Source organism: Thalassophryne amazonica, chromosome 16 (assembly GCF_902500255.1).
Source record: "Thalassophryne amazonica chromosome 16, fThaAma1.1, whole genome shotgun sequence".
NCBI lineage: Eukaryota > Metazoa > Chordata > Actinopteri > Batrachoidiformes > Batrachoididae > Thalassophryne > Thalassophryne amazonica.
Genome location: NC_047118.1, coordinates 44,943,663 through 44,960,920, shown reverse-complemented (window position 1 = coordinate 44,960,920; position 17,258 = coordinate 44,943,663). Strand labels below are relative to the sequence as shown.

General features: G+C 39.3%; 1 protein-coding gene and 1 pseudogene across 1 annotated transcript in view; one reads left to right on the top strand and one right to left on the bottom strand.

Annotated features, from left to right (window-relative positions):
- Positions 1–277: 277 nt before the first annotated feature.
- On the bottom strand, positions 278–13,752 carry LOC117528199 (annotated as a pseudogene).
- pick1 (protein interacting with prkca 1) overlaps positions 11,055–17,258 on the top strand; it is a 9,127-nt gene continuing 2,923 nt past the window's right edge. Inside the window, 16 exon segments of the mRNA XM_034191351.1 lie at positions 11,055–11,201; positions 11,533–11,588; positions 12,672–12,693; positions 12,695–12,784; positions 12,986–13,048; positions 13,050–13,115; positions 14,657–14,723; positions 14,838–14,864; positions 14,867–14,926; positions 15,012–15,043; positions 15,045–15,066; positions 15,957–15,968; positions 15,971–16,018; positions 16,154–16,287; positions 16,603–16,695; positions 16,806–16,856. Of these exon segments, the coding sequence (XP_034047242.1) occupies positions 11,548–11,588; positions 12,672–12,693; positions 12,695–12,784; positions 12,986–13,048; positions 13,050–13,115; positions 14,657–14,723; positions 14,838–14,864; positions 14,867–14,926; positions 15,012–15,043; positions 15,045–15,066; positions 15,957–15,968; positions 15,971–16,018; positions 16,154–16,287; positions 16,603–16,695; positions 16,806–16,856 (828 nt within the window). The 5' untranslated portion in view covers positions 11,055–11,201; positions 11,533–11,547.

Here is a 17,258-nt window from a genome sequence, read left to right as displayed (position 1 = left end):
TTTAGTGCACATAAACAATGTCAAATGTATATGTGTTGTCCTAATTCTGATGTGTGCCATTATTACAGTAAACAAGTTATAATTGTGGATTAATTGCTGTTTGTATGTGGAATGTGAGTACGGAAATCTCGTTGTTGTAATGACAATGATAATAAAAGCTATCTATCTATCTATGTAAGTATCTATGTATGTATGTATGTATGTATGTCCCTGAATGGCACACATATACTTCCTCCTATAGATAGCCAGTATAAGTTTGGACATCTGACCATCATCATTCATGTTTGAAAGCAAATCTTTATTTAGCAGATCTTGAAGGATGTCACTTTGAAGTCTCCTCTGATTTTGACGTAGCTGATGATGTCCATGCCGAGTCTGTTCGGGAAGGTGACCTCCTATCCATGAGGAAGCTTCATTTCAAACTTGTCTCCTGCCAGCTTTAGCACAATCTGCATGATAAAAGATGCTGATAATGCCGTCCAGTATAATCAGGACAGTGCTTGGGTTAGCAATACACTTCATTATGAGTCACCACCACCATCATCATCGTCATCATCTTTAGAGCCATTACATTTTTTATGCTGTATAAAAACACATGAGGTTTGACTGCATAACAAGATTAAAATAAGCACTGGAAATATGTAATGAATATTTTATGGGTTGGGTCAAGGGGCCTGTGCTATTTGCTGCAGTCAGGTGAATTGCGGTCGTCCCATTGGCCACACACTGTTTAGTTTCAAGTGCCAATATTCATTCAATCAACAATATTAGATATATCTGCTTTACAATAAAATGAAATTTAATTTGAACAACAAACACTGTGAGATAGGGTGGTAGGAGTTTTGCCAAATGTATGTACTTTCACAAGTGCCTGTCTTGCCATAATTTAGTTAATTTAAAGGTTTACAAAAGGATCAGAGCCATATTGTCCAGAGCACTGTTCACATGATGCACACATCTCTGCTTCTTTGCTTACCTTTACATCCATGCCCCTGTACAGGGGGTTGTTCTTGGTCCTCTTCTCTTCACCCCAGCATCCAGCAGTCTGAGTTCAGCACAAGAACAGCTCCATCGACGTCATCGTGAAAGCGAGGGTTAAAGTGTAGAGCCAGTTCATTTTCATCACAGCCAAGGTCAATCTGAAACCTGAAGAGATTCAAGACAGATCAATACAGTTTGAACAAATTTTTATGTTTGCAAGCTTTGAATGAGATAAAGGCTCAACATGTTTTTTATTTTTTTAATGGAGATGGCTGAAGACCAGATGACAAAACACATCCTCAGAATTCAATAAAAGTATCATTTTAAATATGAATATTTTTTTATATAAGAAGTGAATATAAATAAATGTCTTTGTCACTGAAAGCTTACCTGTCGGCATCATGCAGGATTTCTCCTTTTACTTTCAGGCGATCACCATCTTTCAGATGGATATTCAAAACCTCAAGTTGCTAAACACACATGCACACAAATACATTTTCAAAGCAGTTTCTGTTTTAATGTTAACACAATACTGCAGCAACAGGCTTCAAAATCACAAATGTTATGTCTTTTGCCAAGAAATAAGAAATTATGGGATGCAAATCTGATACATTCATATGCAGTAAAAAAAAAGAGAGAGAGAGAGAGAGAGAGAGAAACAAAGCAGAAAAAAACTCACCATGCTCATTTTTTGCTGTCAGAAGCTGCAAGTGGGAGTTGATGGTTTCAGGGGATCTCCAGTCTCTCCTGTGAGAAACAAAGCTGTCTGATTTTTAAAAGATCATTCACTTATATACTCACCTACTCACCATGAAACACGATCAACAATATGATTGAACAGTGATTTCAATATAGACGAGGCACTTAATTCAATCACTGTCGAGCCCATTCAGAAAGTATTAGTCCTTTGATCACTGAAGCTGTGCGAAATCACATCAGTGAACCATTTTCTTGCTTGATTACAATCCAATAAAGAAAACAAGATAACAAAATCAACAAGATGTTTTAATTCTTACTGTTATCTTGACTGAGATCTGTTAAGAATGTTCTTTTTATCTTGCTTTCTTTCTTCTTGCAAGACTTGCAAGTTTTTACCCCATAACGTTGTCACAGATAATCCAAACTATAGCTGTTTGGAATCTCTGTGATCAGACAAACAATATGGTATTGTTGTGGGCTGGGGTGTTTGGCTGGCTTGGTTTTTGTTTTCTGTTTCTCCCACCAGGTGGTATGCATTCAGGACTGAGTGGCTGAGCATTAGGACCTCACCCTGAACACCTGAGGCTTGTTGTCACATGCAGGTCATCAGGACTCACAGCTGTGGTGTATTTTGTCTTGATCAGAGCTTGCTGCATTTAAACCTTGAATGCACAGTGTGTGATTGCCAGAGACTCGACCTTGTGAGCAGACGTGTGAGATTGACGTCAGGAGAACAATCTCACCATCACAGACGCAGAGACCGCTCCAGGTTTGACGCCACAGTCTGTGAAGGAGGATTGGGTGAGGTCTCACGCTCTTCAGCACACTTCCTGAGGTAATTTGGTTTTGGTGAGTTTTATGAAGTAATGACAGTGGATTTGGTGTCCCTCACACCTTGTGTTAGTGAGCTGTCACGTTATGCTAATTGTCTAATCAGCTTCTGCTGCAGTGGAGATTTGAACTGAGTTGTTCTGTGTCTGCAGGGTGAGAAGCTGATGTATAGATTTAAGCCAGGAAGTGTTTGCTGATTGCGTGCACCTTTGAGTTGTGTCTCTCTGTGTGGAGTTGGACTCACCTCATGTTTTCTTTCTTCACAGACTTGGTTTGTCGCGGCCACCTGGGGGGTGTCGGCGGGGTCCCTGGGTCCGAACTGCTGTGGCTCCGGACCGTTTACGCTGTTGAGAGCGCGCCGTGTTTCCACCTCACCAGACCGTGGACTTTTTAGTTGTTTAGCACTGCACACACTGTTATGTTTATTAAATTCTGTTATCTTTTGAACCGTGCTCTGCTTATTTTATGCTGCGTCCTTTCAAACGCTGGGTCGGTGCTCCGACCGCGTCCGAAACATAACAGGTATAGTTTTCCATATGATTGGAGCATCTTTTAATTTTGACCTCTATGTAATTTTTCAACTGACCCCTACCTGACCGCCTATTGAAAATTCAAGTGGATACCCTGCCTTTTCAAAAAGGTAATGTCTAAGGTGTATTTGTGCCAAATTTGGTGTTTGCATCACCATTTGAAAAGATTTTTTTTTTTCGTCTTTCCGCTGCACTAATTGTGTGGGAGGGAAGCCAACAAGACACCCATAAAACTCGGTAAGAGTTACAGGGTTCTGTAGATAAAGGTTGAAGAACCTGCTTCACCAGTTTTGCAGTCTCGTGGTGGAGTGGAGCAGAGAATGATTTTCTTAAAAGTACTTGTAAATTTCAGCTACAGTTTGCTAGAAGGCACATGGGAGACTCAAGCTTAGATTTGATGTTTTCTTGCTTGAAAATCCTTCACACAAGAAAACAGCCTGTTTTCTCAGCCCCCCTATACAGCCCAGAATTTTTTACGCAGCCATGCACAACAACTGATGTGGATGATGTTCACAGCACCCTGTCATCCTAACAACATGAATGACACCAGTGCAGCAGCAGCTTTCAGGCTCCTGCCATGAAAAGAATTCACACATTCTGTTCTAATCATTTCTTATTTATTTATTTAACAGGGACATTGCACAACAAATGTGTTGCACAGACCAGATTTAGCTACAAGCCAATCTGTTGTCCCCAGGCAGAAGAAAGAAACAGCAGGTCACAATTTACAAAATGCCACAAAATATAAAAATAGATACAACCCCCACAAGCACCAACAAGAAACACCGGCAACAGATTACTCACAATTAATGTTCGCAAATTTCTTGTTCCCATTGTTGTGAGTCCTCTCAGATTGTGCAAATACTGCTTGAAACAACAACAAAAAAGATCTGATGTTCTTTTCTTATCTGACAAACTTCTCTGTAAATGTAAAAGTGGTTCTTCTTGTACTGAGGTATTTTAAGTGCACGTGTTTTTGTTATCAGTGTATCTTCTACCTCCTTGTCCAGTTGTTTCCTTTTCACTTGTTTCATTCACAAGAATTCTTATGTCATTGTGAATTTTTATTATTTGAATTGTTTTCCAGATATCTGGAAACTTCCACAGTAATTCATCATTAACTGATTTCTTCTACGCTTCAGTCAAGGGCGCAATTTAGAACTAGAAATTGGGGGGGACAAAGTTCGAGGCCCGCAGGGTCGAAGCCCATAGGCCAGGGGTTTGGGGGCCACTTTAGGCCCCCAGAAGTCAACGGTTTCTAGATAAGCTCAGATGCATTCTGAGCATCCAGAACAGTAATTTTAATGTTTTGAGAAGACCATAAAGTGGACACCATTTGACTTATGCAATTTGAAACTGTGGATATAAGTACTTTATTCTGAGAATAGCCAGCATTGATTTTATTAACATCCTGGTGTAAATAAGGTATCACCACGTGTAGAACTCAAAAAGAATGATAGGTTGAGTTTTCATTAAAAAAAACAACTGCAATGTGGTCAAATGTATTCATAAATATGAACGAACAGGCTCTTAATAATTATTAACTATCACATACTGTATTTTTTTCAAGATTTGTTTTTGCATAAGTTTGAAAAAACAACAGATCATAAGTTTAGGAGTTTAGGAAATAAGTTTAGTTTATCATGAATTTAATTTTCGAAGTGGCACTAATGACAACACTCATACTGAACATAATTTCGCTTGCATAGACTGATTTTGGAGATTAAGCAGTAATTGCAGATGGGCTTTCTGAGGTCCCAGATAGCTTTTCTGATTTCCTTTTCTAACATTCAGAATTTAGTAAGTTAGCATATGGTCCATTGATACTTATGTGTAGACACTAGTCCCTAGAGTCAACTATTTTTGGTTTCAAATCTGGGCAAATGCAGTCCCAGAAAATTCTGAATGTGACAAACAAGAAACAGGCGTTGTAAACAAGTTAATGCTGCTAAAAATACAAACTTGCAGAAACAAAGATACTATTCTAACATGGTTTTGCACATAAGACTGACATGGTTTGCACATAAGACTGGCATAGCATGTTTCAAGTACACACATATATCAATCAATCAATTTTTTTATATAGCGCCAAATCACAACAAACAGTTGCCGCAAGGCGCCTTATATTGTAAGGCAAGGCCATACAATAATTATGTAAAACCCCAACGGTCAAAACGACCCCCTGTGAGCAAGCACTTGGCTACAGTGGGAAGGAAAAACTCCCTTTTAACAGGAAGAAACCTCCAGCAGAACCAGGCTCAGGGAGGGGCAGTCTTCTGCTGGGACTGGTTGGGGCTGAGGGAGAGAACCAGGAAAAAGACATGCTGTGGAGGGGAGCAGAGATCGATCACTAATGATTAAATGCAGAGTGGTGCATACAGAGCAAAAAGAGAAAGAAACACTCAGTGCATCATGGGAACCCCCAGCAGTCTACGTCTATAGCAGCATAACTAAGGGATGGTTCAGGGTCACCTGATCCAGCCCTAACTATAAGCTTTAGCAAAAAGGAAAGTTTTAAGCCTAATCTGAAAAGTAGAGAGGGTGTCTGTCTCCCTGATCTGAATTGGGAGCTGGTTCCACAGGAGAGGAGCCTGAAAGCTGAAGGCTCTGCCTCCCATTCTACTCTTACAAACCCTAGGAACTACAAGTAAGCCTGCAGTCTGAGAGCGAAGCGCTCTATTGGGGTGATATGGTACTACGAGGTCCCTAAGATAAGATGGGACCTGATTATTCAAAACCTTATAAGTAAGAAGAAGAATTTTAAATTCTATTCTAGAATTAACAGGAAGCCAATGAAGAGAGGCAAATATGGGTGAGATATGCTCTCTCCTTCTAGTCCCCGTCAGTACTCTAGCTGCAGCATTTTGAATTAACTGAAGGCTTTTTAGGGAACTTTTAGGACAACCTGATAATAATGAATTACAATAGTCCAGCCTAGAGGAAATAAATGCATGAATTAGTTTTTCAGCATCACTCTGAGACAAGACCTTTCTGATTTTAGAGATATTGCATAAATGCAAAAAAGCAGTCCTACATATTTGTTTAATATGCGCTTTGAATGACATATCCTGATCAAAAATGACTCCAAGATTTCTCACAGTATTACTAGAGGTCAGGGTAATGCCATCCAGAGTAAGGATCTGGTTAGACACCATGTTTCTAAGATTTGTGGGGCCAAGTACAATAACTTCAGTTTTATCTGAGTTTAAAAGCAGGAAATTAGAGGTCATCCATGTCTTATGTCTGTAAGACAATCCTGCAGTTTAGCTAATTGGTGTGTGTCCTCTGGCTTCATGGATAGATAAAGCTGGGTATCATCTGCGTAACAATGAAAATTTAAGCAATACCGTCTAATAATACTGCCTAAGGGAAGCATGTATAAAGTGAATAAAATTGGTCCTAGCACAGAACCTTGTGGAACTCCATAATTAACTTTAGTCTGTGAAGAAGATTCCCCATTTACATGAACAAATTGTAATCTATTAGACAAATATGATTCAAACCACCGCAGCGCAGTGCCTTTAATACCTATGGCATGCTCTAATCTCTGTAATAAAATTTTATGGTCAACAGTATCAAAAGCAGCACTGAGGTCTAACAGAACAAGCACAGAGATGAGTCCACTGTCCGAGGCCATAAGAAGATCATTTGTTACCTTCACTAATGCTGTTTCTGTACTATGATGAATTCTAAAACCTGACTGAAACTCTTCAAATAGACCATTCCTCTGCAGATGATCAGTTAGCTGTTTTACAACTACCCTTTCAAGAATTTTGAGAGAAAAGGAAGGTTGGAGATTGGCCTATAATTAGCTAAGATAGCTGGGTCAAGTGATGGCTTTTTAAGTAATGGTTAATTACTGCCACCTTAAAAGCCTGTGGTACATAGCCAACTAACAAAGATAGATTGATCATATTTAAGATCGAAGCATTAAATAATGGTAGGGCTTCCTTGAGCAGCCTGGTAGGAATGGGGTCTAATAAACATGTTGATGGTTTGGATGAAGTAACTAATGAAAATAACTCAGACAGAACAATCAGGAGAGAAAGAGTCTAACCAAATACCGGCATCACTGAAAGCAGCCAAAGATAACGATACGTCTTTGGGATGGTTATGAGTAATTTTTTCTCTAATAGTTAAAATTTTGTTAGCAAAGAAAGTCATGAAGTCATTACTAGTTAAAGTTAATGGAATACTCAGCTCAATAGAGCTCTGACTCTTTGTCAGCCTGGCTACAGTGCTGAAAAGAAACCTGGGGTTGTTCTTATTTTCTTCAATTAGTGATGAGTAGAAAGATGTCCTAGCTTTACGGAGGGCTTTTTTATAGAGCAACAGACTCTTTTTCCAGGCTAAGTGAAGATCTTCTAAATTAGTGAGACGCCATTTCCTCTCCAACTTACGGGTTATCTGCTTTAAGCTACGAGTTTGTGAGTTATACCACGGAGTCAGACACTTCTGATTTAAAGCTCTCTTTTTCAGAGGAGCTACAGCATCCAAAGTTGTCTTCAATGAGGATGTAAAACTATTGACGAGATACTCTATCTCCCTTACAGAGTTTAGGTAGCTACTCTGCACTGTGTTGGTATATGGCATTAGAGAACATAAAGAAGGAATCATATCCTTAAACCTAGTTACAGCGCTTTCTGAAAGACTTCTAGTGTAATGAAACTTATTCCCCACTGCTGGGTAGTCCATCAGAGTAAATGTAAATGTTATTAAGAAATGATCAGACAGAAGGGAGTTTTCAGGGAATACTGTTAAGTCTTCTATTTCCATACCATAAGTCAGAACAATATCTAAGATATGATTAAAGTGGTGGGTGGACTCATTTACTTTTTGAGCAAAGTCAATAGAGTCTAATAATAGATTAAATGCAGTGTTGAGGCTGTCATTCTCAGCATCTGTGTGGATGTTAAAATCGCCCACTATAATTATCTTATCTGAGCTAAGCACTAAGTCAGACAAAAGGTCTGAAAATTCACAGAGAAACTCACAGTAACGACCAGGTGGACGATAGATAATAACAAATAAAACTGGTTTTTGGGACTTCCAATTTGGATGGACAAGACTAAGAGACAAGCTTTCAAATGAATTAAAGCTCTGTCTGGGTTTTTGATTAATTAATAAGCTGGAATGGAAGATTGCTGCTAATCCTCCGCCCCGGCCCGTGCTACGAGCATTCTGACAGTTAGTGTGACTCGGGGGTGTTGACTCATTTAAACTAACATATTCATCCTGCTGTAACCAGGTTTCTGTTAGGCAGAATAAATCAATATGTTGATCAATTATTATATCATTTACCAACAGGGACTTAGAAGAGAGAGACCTAATGTTTAATAGACCACATTTAACTGTTTTAGTCTGTGGTGCAGTTGAAGGTGCTATATTATTTTTTCTTTTTGGCCAGATTTCTAGAAATGAGAGCTGCTCCATCCAAAGTGGGATGGATGCCGTCTCTCCTAATAAGACCAGGTTTTCCCCAGAAGCTTTGCCAATTATCTATGAAGCCCACCTCATTTTTTGGACACCACTCAGACAGCCAGCAATTCAAGGAGAACATGCGGCTAAACATGTCACTCCCGGTCCGATTGGGGAGGGGCCCAGAGAAAACTACAGAGTCCGACATTGTTTTGCAAAGTTACACACCGATTTAATGTTAATTTTAGTGACCTCCGATTGGCGTAACCGGGTGTCATTACTGCCGACATGAATTACAATCTTACCAAATTTACGCTTAGCCTTAGCCAGCAGTTTCAAATTTCCTTCAATGTCGCCTGCTCTGGCCCCCGGAAGACAATTGACTATGGTTGCTGGTGTCGCTAACTTCACATTTCTCAAAACAGAGTCGCCAATAACCAGAGTTTGATCCTCGGCGGGTGTGTCGTCGAGTGGGGAAAAACGGTTAGAGATGTGAACGGGTTGGCGGTGTACACGGGGCTTCTGTTTAGGGCTACGCTTCCTCCTCACAGTCACCCAGTCAGCCTGCTCTCCGGCTGCTCGGGATCTGCCAGGGGGGAACTAACGGCGGCTAAGCTACCTTGGTCCGCACCGACTACAGGGGCCTGGCTAGCTGTAGAATTTTCCACGGTGCGGAGCCGAGTCTCCAATTCGCCCAGCCTGGCCTCCAAAGCTACGAATAAGCTACACTTATTACAAGTACCGTTACTGCTAAAGGAGGCCGAGGAATAACTAAACATTTCACACCCAGAGCAGAAAAGTGAGGGAGAGACAGGAGAAGCTGCCATGCTAAATCGGCTAAGAGCTAGTAGCTACGCTAAGCTAGCGGATTCCTAAAAACACGCAAAGTGAATAATGTGTAAATAATTTAGAGGTGATTCAGCAGAAGGAGTGCTTTAGTTAAGGCACGTAAAGATTACACTGGGAAACAAATCGTAATCTAGATAACTAGATCAATCTAACTGCGCAGATTAAACAGCTAACAGATACAGAAAAACACTGCTGTGTTTGGAACAGGAAGTGATACAATACCGCAGTGAGAGCAACCACCAGTAGAGGCTTGCTTGCCTCTACTGGTGGTTGGCCTCTACCTCATAACCTTCTGATATATATATCAGAAGGTGGGAGGGCATACCATATTCTGTCACCCCTGGTTGAAAAGGTGGGGGGGACATGTCCCCCCTATCCCCCACCAAATTACGCCCATGGCTTCAGTGGAACCTCTGTTTAAAAATGCTCCACCGCAGATTCCTAATGTAGTATTGAGGGTTTTTGTTTTTGTTTTGTTTTGTTTTTACATTGTGCTTGACCCATACATCCATTATGCACTAACCACACTAGCTACTCACTAAAAATGGATTCCCAAATTTTAGCCAGCACTGACAACTTTGTGGTTGGAGCACCACCTTTCCACCTTTCAATGACAGAAAGACAAGACCAGATTTACAAATCTCAGCTCCATTGACAAGTTTAAAATATACAAATAAGCAAAAATATCTGCAGCAAGTTTCAGAAATATAGGCTCAACTTCGTGAGGCCCTACAGACTTCCTTGCATCAAGCATTTCAACAGTAAACCTCATGTATATTTACAGTATTTATTCTTGGAGGGCATTTGCATTGTATTGTTGACTGTCCATCAGTGCAGTTTAGTCTGAATGCAGACAGGCATCAGACATGTCTGAATGAGAATACATGTCCTCTTGGATGATCACATCTTCAACAGGTTTTGTTTATCATTTTCTCCTCAGTCTAGTCTAGTGTTCGCTATTGGTTGAGGGAATGAACGCTCCTGTAGTTAGCAATCCTGCCCAAGGCCTCTGCTCTTGTGATTGGCTTGGTCTGTATGCAGCTGTTTTTATTGGATACATGTATGAATTTTAGCAAGATATCTCAAGAACGCCTATTCAGATTTTGATCAAACTTGGTAGGTCCGTAGGGACAAAGTATGGGTAGGGTTAGCAATTTGGTTAGGATGGGTCAACAATGAAGATTGGAGGTCAAAGGCAAATTTCTGACCCCTTGCTTTATGGGAAAATGGCTTATTTTATTTAAACAAGTCTTTATTTTATTGTTTGTGAACTTGGCTATTTAAAAGCCCACTTCACATTTTCTCAACATGACTGATATTTTTAAATGTGGGTATATGTTGCTGTGCTCTCTCACCACTTTTGATATACTTTGACATTAGACTTTTTTTTTTTGTTAATAAAATTCTTTTTGGAATTTTTTTATGTTTAGATAACAGCATTAAATTGAAGTGGTCAGTCAGCTTGCCTTTGATGAACATCCTTTGAAGTTCTGAAAGTGACAAGAATTCAGAAACATAATCTGTAGCAGGTTTACACAGCGGGTAACAGATCAGCACTTAAATATGTGAAGGAATAATAGTTTAATTCCGCTTTTTTGTTCTTTTGGTGGAAGGAAAACGTTACCTCACAGTATATTAGGTATTAGGTGTATTATTAGGTATATTAGGTATATTACAACAACCTGAAATTCACACTCCCTTCCAGCAGGTGGCAATAATACACCAACGTGAACTATCTCAAAAAAGGAAGAAGTGACGTCAAAAGTAAACAGATGAGTTGTCAGTGGACATTAATTTTGACTAAAGGAGGGGATGGTTTAAAATTAAATACTTATTTTTATGTACATTAAGAGACATAAAAAAAAACAGGTGCTAATTCAAATAACGTTAAAGGTAAGTCATTAACGTCACTGAACAAGCAAACATTGTAGTTTTGCCTGTTGTTAGCTTGCAGTAGCTAACCAGCAATTTTCTTTACTAGCGTCAGCTTTTTTGCTTTATTTTATTTTGTTTTTTTTATAGTTGTTCTAATGTCAATGTCCAACTTCAGGTCGATTGTATGGACAATTAGCAGCTATGCAGCTTTTTTTCCTGACTGCTGAAGAAGTTATGTCAGTTTAAATTCGTTTTATTGCTTGTTTTCCCCCAAAGAAGATGGTCGGAGTACTGGTTTGATGTTACGTGTAACATTATAATAACTTTGTTTTGTTGTGATTCCTGGCAGTGACCGTGTTCCGCGATGTTCACAGACATGGAGTACGATTTAGAGGAGGACAGATTGTGAGTTGCAGTGATATTTTATCTTTTTATGATTTGTAAAGCAGTTCATTTAGTATTTGAACAGCAAATGATGCTGGTGACATTTACAATCAGAAAAATAAAATTTGACCTGAAAAGATTAGTTGCTGTCTCCCAAGTTGGTCCTTTTCCCTCCAGCACAGATATTTTCAATAAATTGGCTATTGGTACGAATGCCATATTCTTTTTTCACAAGACTGTTTGTACAGCATCCAACAAGAAACTGCTATGATCATACAGCATCCAAGAATTTCAAGCATAAGGGTTATGATTTGGGTTAGGTTTGTGAATGAACACTGATATTGTGTAGTTTAAATAAGCAATTGTAGCAATTCACAGTTTGCTTATGGTACCATATTAACATCAACAGTTGAAAAAAAAAAAACTTTTCATTTTTCACAGTAAGAAAAGCAAAGATTTAGTTGATATCTGTAACAGTTCAATTTGAGTGTATTAGCACTGAGAAACCAATGGCCACTGCATACTGTAGATTAATTATCTGGTCTGTTTGGGATCAATACTCCCTGAAGGCACAGCATCTTGGTTACAAACATATTTTATGGTATTTCTCTCACTGTTAAATATTTGAAGAGCTGAATGGTATCTGGTTTTATAAACCAAAACATTTTGAGACAAAATAATCTGCACATTTTCCAACAAGAACAAGTTTGGGTTCAGGTACTCAGATCCAACCAGACGATGGACAGTGGGAGTCCATGTATGGTCAGAACATCTGTATTACATTATTATTATCTGTATGACATAAAATCTAAAGGTTTCTGGCATCTTTACATAAAAAATTAAATATCCTACTCTTTGATCTCAACTGAAAATTAAATTGAAGAAAAAAAATGCGAATCCAAGTAATTATTGAACAAGTACGCAACTTTTAAGATACACAATGGATCGTCACTTTTACAGCCAGATGGCTTTAGGCAAATCACATACAACATTAACCTTGAAGTCAAGACTAAAAGCTGAATCAATATACAACACATAGACTTATCCCAAACTAAGCTGAATAACTGCTGGAAATATAAATGTAAAATTTTGTTTGAACAACAGGGGGATACCGACAGTACCTGGTTACTGTGAATTTGAAGAAAGATGCTAACAACCTTATTGGGATCAGCATTGGGGGTGGTTCGCAGTACTGTCCTTGTCTTTATATTGTACAGGTATGTACCTTGCACTGTATTTCCTGTGATAGTGCACCTTTGTAGTATTGACATCATGCCATAGTTTCTGCTATTAATGAGTATGAACTTCAGGCTGATGGTGCTCCACTGGACTGAGTCTGAAGGAAAATGGTATATGATAGTGTCATCATATAGAGTATTCAGATTATTGAGAGATTTTCAATCTAATATGTCTTGTAGGTGTTTGATAACACTCCAGCAGCTCTGGAAGGAACTCTGGCAGCAGGTGATGAAATCACAGGATGTGAATGGCAAACCAGTGAAGGGAAAAACTAAAGTGGAAGTGGCCAAGATGATTCAGGCAGTCCAGGTACAAGACATTAAAATAAATTCTGTGGATACACAGTCTGAATTTTGACCAGTTAATGTAGTTTGTAGTGAATGTTATTTTACTTGTCTAAGCTGTTAATAATACAAAATGCTCCTTGCATTTTCTCATAGCCAAATGTATTGTGTTGAGATGTCTTATTTTGTCTGATGAGCAGTCAAAACCCCAAATAAATTTAATTTATAGTGATATGAACCAGAGACAACACCAAATCAAGCTACAACCAGAGAATATTTGATAATCATGTAGCCATGTCATAGCTGAACGTTTTTTTTTGTTTGTTTTTTAACAGTAATTAAACTACATTTTGTGTAGAGTTTAAAATAAACATTTTGGCCTGGTGAAATTTAAAAACTGCATTAACTCTTGAGTGAAAGAAACCCTTACAGAACTAAACAGTGACATTCAAAGGATGAAATTTCATGATATACATTGAAACAGAAACATATAAAAACAATACAAAGTACTTACGTTTAAAGTAGATATGTCTTGCAATGTTGTTTTTGAGTGAATCATGAAATAATACGATCGTGGGTGGAAAACGTGCCACCAGGCTGTGCATGCGATGGATGTTAGTGACTTGCCTAAACTATACTGCAGACATCAGAGCAACAGCCCACAGTATGTCGCCTATACAGAGTGGGTCTGGTGTTTTGGTATCTATTGTTTGCTCCAGGAAGTTCCATGGCTTTTCATACAGCGGATTAGGGAAGTTTTAGTGTACTGAATTAAAGGATTAGGTGGCGCCTCATTCATTGTGGATATAGGATGTGAACGTGGATCTCACTTGTGGCATCATGATGTGGAAAAGATTGTATATTATTCATTTTACCCACAAATTAATATAATGCATTATGTGCTTAGAGGGTTTTTCCATCCATCCATCCATTTTCTTCCGCTTTATCCGGAGTCGGGTCACGGAGGCAGCAGCTCAAGCAAAGCCGCCCAGACCTCCCGATCCACACACACCTCCCCCAGCTCCTCCAGGGGAACCCCAAGGCGTTCCCAAGCCAGCCGAGAGACGTAGTCCCTCCAGCGTGTCCTGGGTCTTCCCCGGGGCCTCCTCCCAGTGGGACGTGCCCGGAACACCTCTCAGCGAGGCGTCCAGGGTTCATCCGGAAAAGATGCCCGAGCCACCTCAACTGACTCCTTTCGACGTGGAGGAGCAGCGGCTTTGACTCCGAGCTACTCCGAGTGACCGAGCTCCTCACCCTATCTCTAAGGGAGCGCCCAGCCCCCCTGTGGAGGAAACTCATCTCGGCCACTTGTACTCGCGATCTCGTTCTTTCGGTCATGAGCCAAATCTCATGACCATAGGTGAGGATCGGAATGTAGATCGATCGGTAAATCGAGAGCTTGCCCCCCTACTCAGCTCTCTCTTCAAGGTTTTTTGTTGTTGTTGAAATAGTTTATATATAAAATGTGTGTGCATGTCAAACTGTTATTTCATTGATTTCCATATTTCTTATACATTGCTTTGTTGATTATCGTATATGTATCTCTTCTTAATTTGAATTTCATAGGGAGAAGCAACAATCCATTACAATAAACTGCAGGCAGACCCAAAGCAAGGGAAATCTCTGGATATAGGTAATCCTGAACACACACGATTGTTTGTAATGTTTTTCTGTGGATTATTTATAACTGTTTGGAACTTTATATTGTTTTTATGATGAGTTAAAACCCACATTTTGTTATTTTCAGTCCTGAAAAAAGTGAAGCATCGCCTGGTGGAAATATGAGCTCTGGCACAGCAGACGCTCTTGGACTCAGCAGAGCTATTCTATGCAATGGTGAGATAATTATGGTACTCATAATTACATTAATTAAACAGTGCGTACTATACTTTAACAAATATGACTTCACTGTGCTTTACAGATGGACTGGTTAAGAGACTGGAAGAACTGGAGGAAAACAGCGGAGCTTTATAGAGGTAAACAATAATCATATTTCCAAAGCAGCTTTCACGGATGTAATGTAGCGTTTAACATCTGTTGTGTTTTGCTACTTGCCACAGAAACTGACAGTTAATTATTATTCCCTAGCTGTGCTGGTTAAAACGGTGGGTGAGTGGGTTAAGCCAGGTTTTTATAGACAATAACTCAAAAACAGCAAATACTCACATCTTGTCCACTCACCAGTTTAAAAGATCACATAATGACGATGAAGTGGTTCGTCTATGGTGAGCCTTTATGTGCCAAATCAATCCCAAAAGCAACTGTTTTTGCCTATGAATATCCTGTAGACATGTCTACAACCTGCTGGATGATTAGTTGTTGGAGGGATTATGCAAAAACCAGCTGTGGTGAACACCTGGCACTAATACATTATGTGTTCATGTTTGGACTGTAAGAATGCCCACCTTCAGCGTTCACGCTCACAAGCTATGCCAGAACCTGCAATGAGAAACATGATGCCCACTGTGTGGGCAAATGTGGGACAAAATATACAACAGAATCAGAAACTACAGCTAAATTAATGAATGGATAGACTGGTACATTAGGATGTACCTAATCTTTTCATCAGTGCTACAAATTAGTGATACAACTCAATACACTGTTCTGGAATGTTTCTAAGCTTTGGCACGCCCACTTCTCGTAATACTTTTCAATTCTGTATCAAATGCTAAATGGTGCCTCAATAATTTACTGACTGTTTTGAATGTTCCATTTGATTTGCCCCCTCTGCTGTTGAAAAGTAATAAACTCAAGTAAATGAGTGACTATAGTTATTTAAGGGTCTGTACAGACACAAGCACATAACTTTGCTTGTCACCGACTGTGTGTTAATCACTACATATCTCATCAGTCTTTCTATTTTTAGGGTTAATGGAGCACACAAGAGGCTGCTCAGGGCTTTCTTTGAGCTGTCTCAGACTCACAGAGGTGAGACACTTGATCAGAATATTTATAATTTGGTGGATCCTTTATATTTATTGCCACTATTAATTCAGCTATAAGGGAAATGTTCTTGTTCAGCCATCCTCCACACTAATAATCGTACTTTTTTTCACCCATAAGCCTTTGGTGATGTTTTTTCTGTCATCGGGGTGCGAGAGCCCCAGGCGGGAGCCAGCGAGGCCTTTGTGAAGTTCGCTGATGCTCATCGCAACATTGAGAAATATGGAATTCAACTGCTGAAGACCATCAAACCTGTGAGTACAGATTAGACGTTTGGCTTTAAAATATTTATTGCCCTCGACGGTGCCCAGGCCTCTGAAAATGGAGTTATAGAAATTATAATAAAAATATGTGTGACAAAAATGCCCTTTGAATAGCGTATAGTCACGTTATCAGTAATGGCCAACTCCTGTTCCTTTTCTCCTTTTTCCTATCTTCTTCTCCTTTTCTCTTTGTCCTCCTTTCTTCATTTTTCATCATTTGTCGTTATAATTAATAAAAAGTTTCAAAAAGCATGTTTTAAGTTGAGCATTTTTTGCACATTTGATTAATTATACTGTGGTGTGCAGATGCTCCATGATCTGAACACGTATCTCCACAAGGCCATACCAGACACAAAGCTCACCATCCGCAAGTACCTGGACGTCAAGTTTGAGTATCTAGTAAGGCCACACCCTTTTGTTTTTGTATGCTGTACAGTGTCTTTCGGTCACCTGTGATGCTGCTAAGCTCAATGTCAGCAGCATAATATTATGTATCCCTTGTCTTTCAGTCATACTGTTTGAAGGTGAAGGAGATGGACGATGAAGAATATGGGAGTATTGTGAGTATGCCTTTGCATGCGAAATTAAAACTGTTCTCCAGGAGAAATTGTTGCTTCTTGACATTTCTGTGGTGGCATATATTCTATTTAATGAATGATTGTTCATCAAAGTAATATTTGAGAGTTGTTCTTATGTCAGTTACCTCTAGAGGATAATAAAGATTGAAGTGACTTGAAATTGCGAGTCTATCAAAAGAAAAAAATGACAGAGGTTCAGGTTTGTTATATTTTTGGATTTGCTCCTTTTGTATGTCACCATCTGCTGTTTTTTTTTTTTTTTCTTCGAGTCCTGGACTGTTGGTCAGACAGAACAAATAGTTTATTGACATTGTCTTACATTACAATGATCTTTTTTGAATTTAGTTTGTTTATTGCATGTACTTTGAGAAAGGCAGTAGTAAA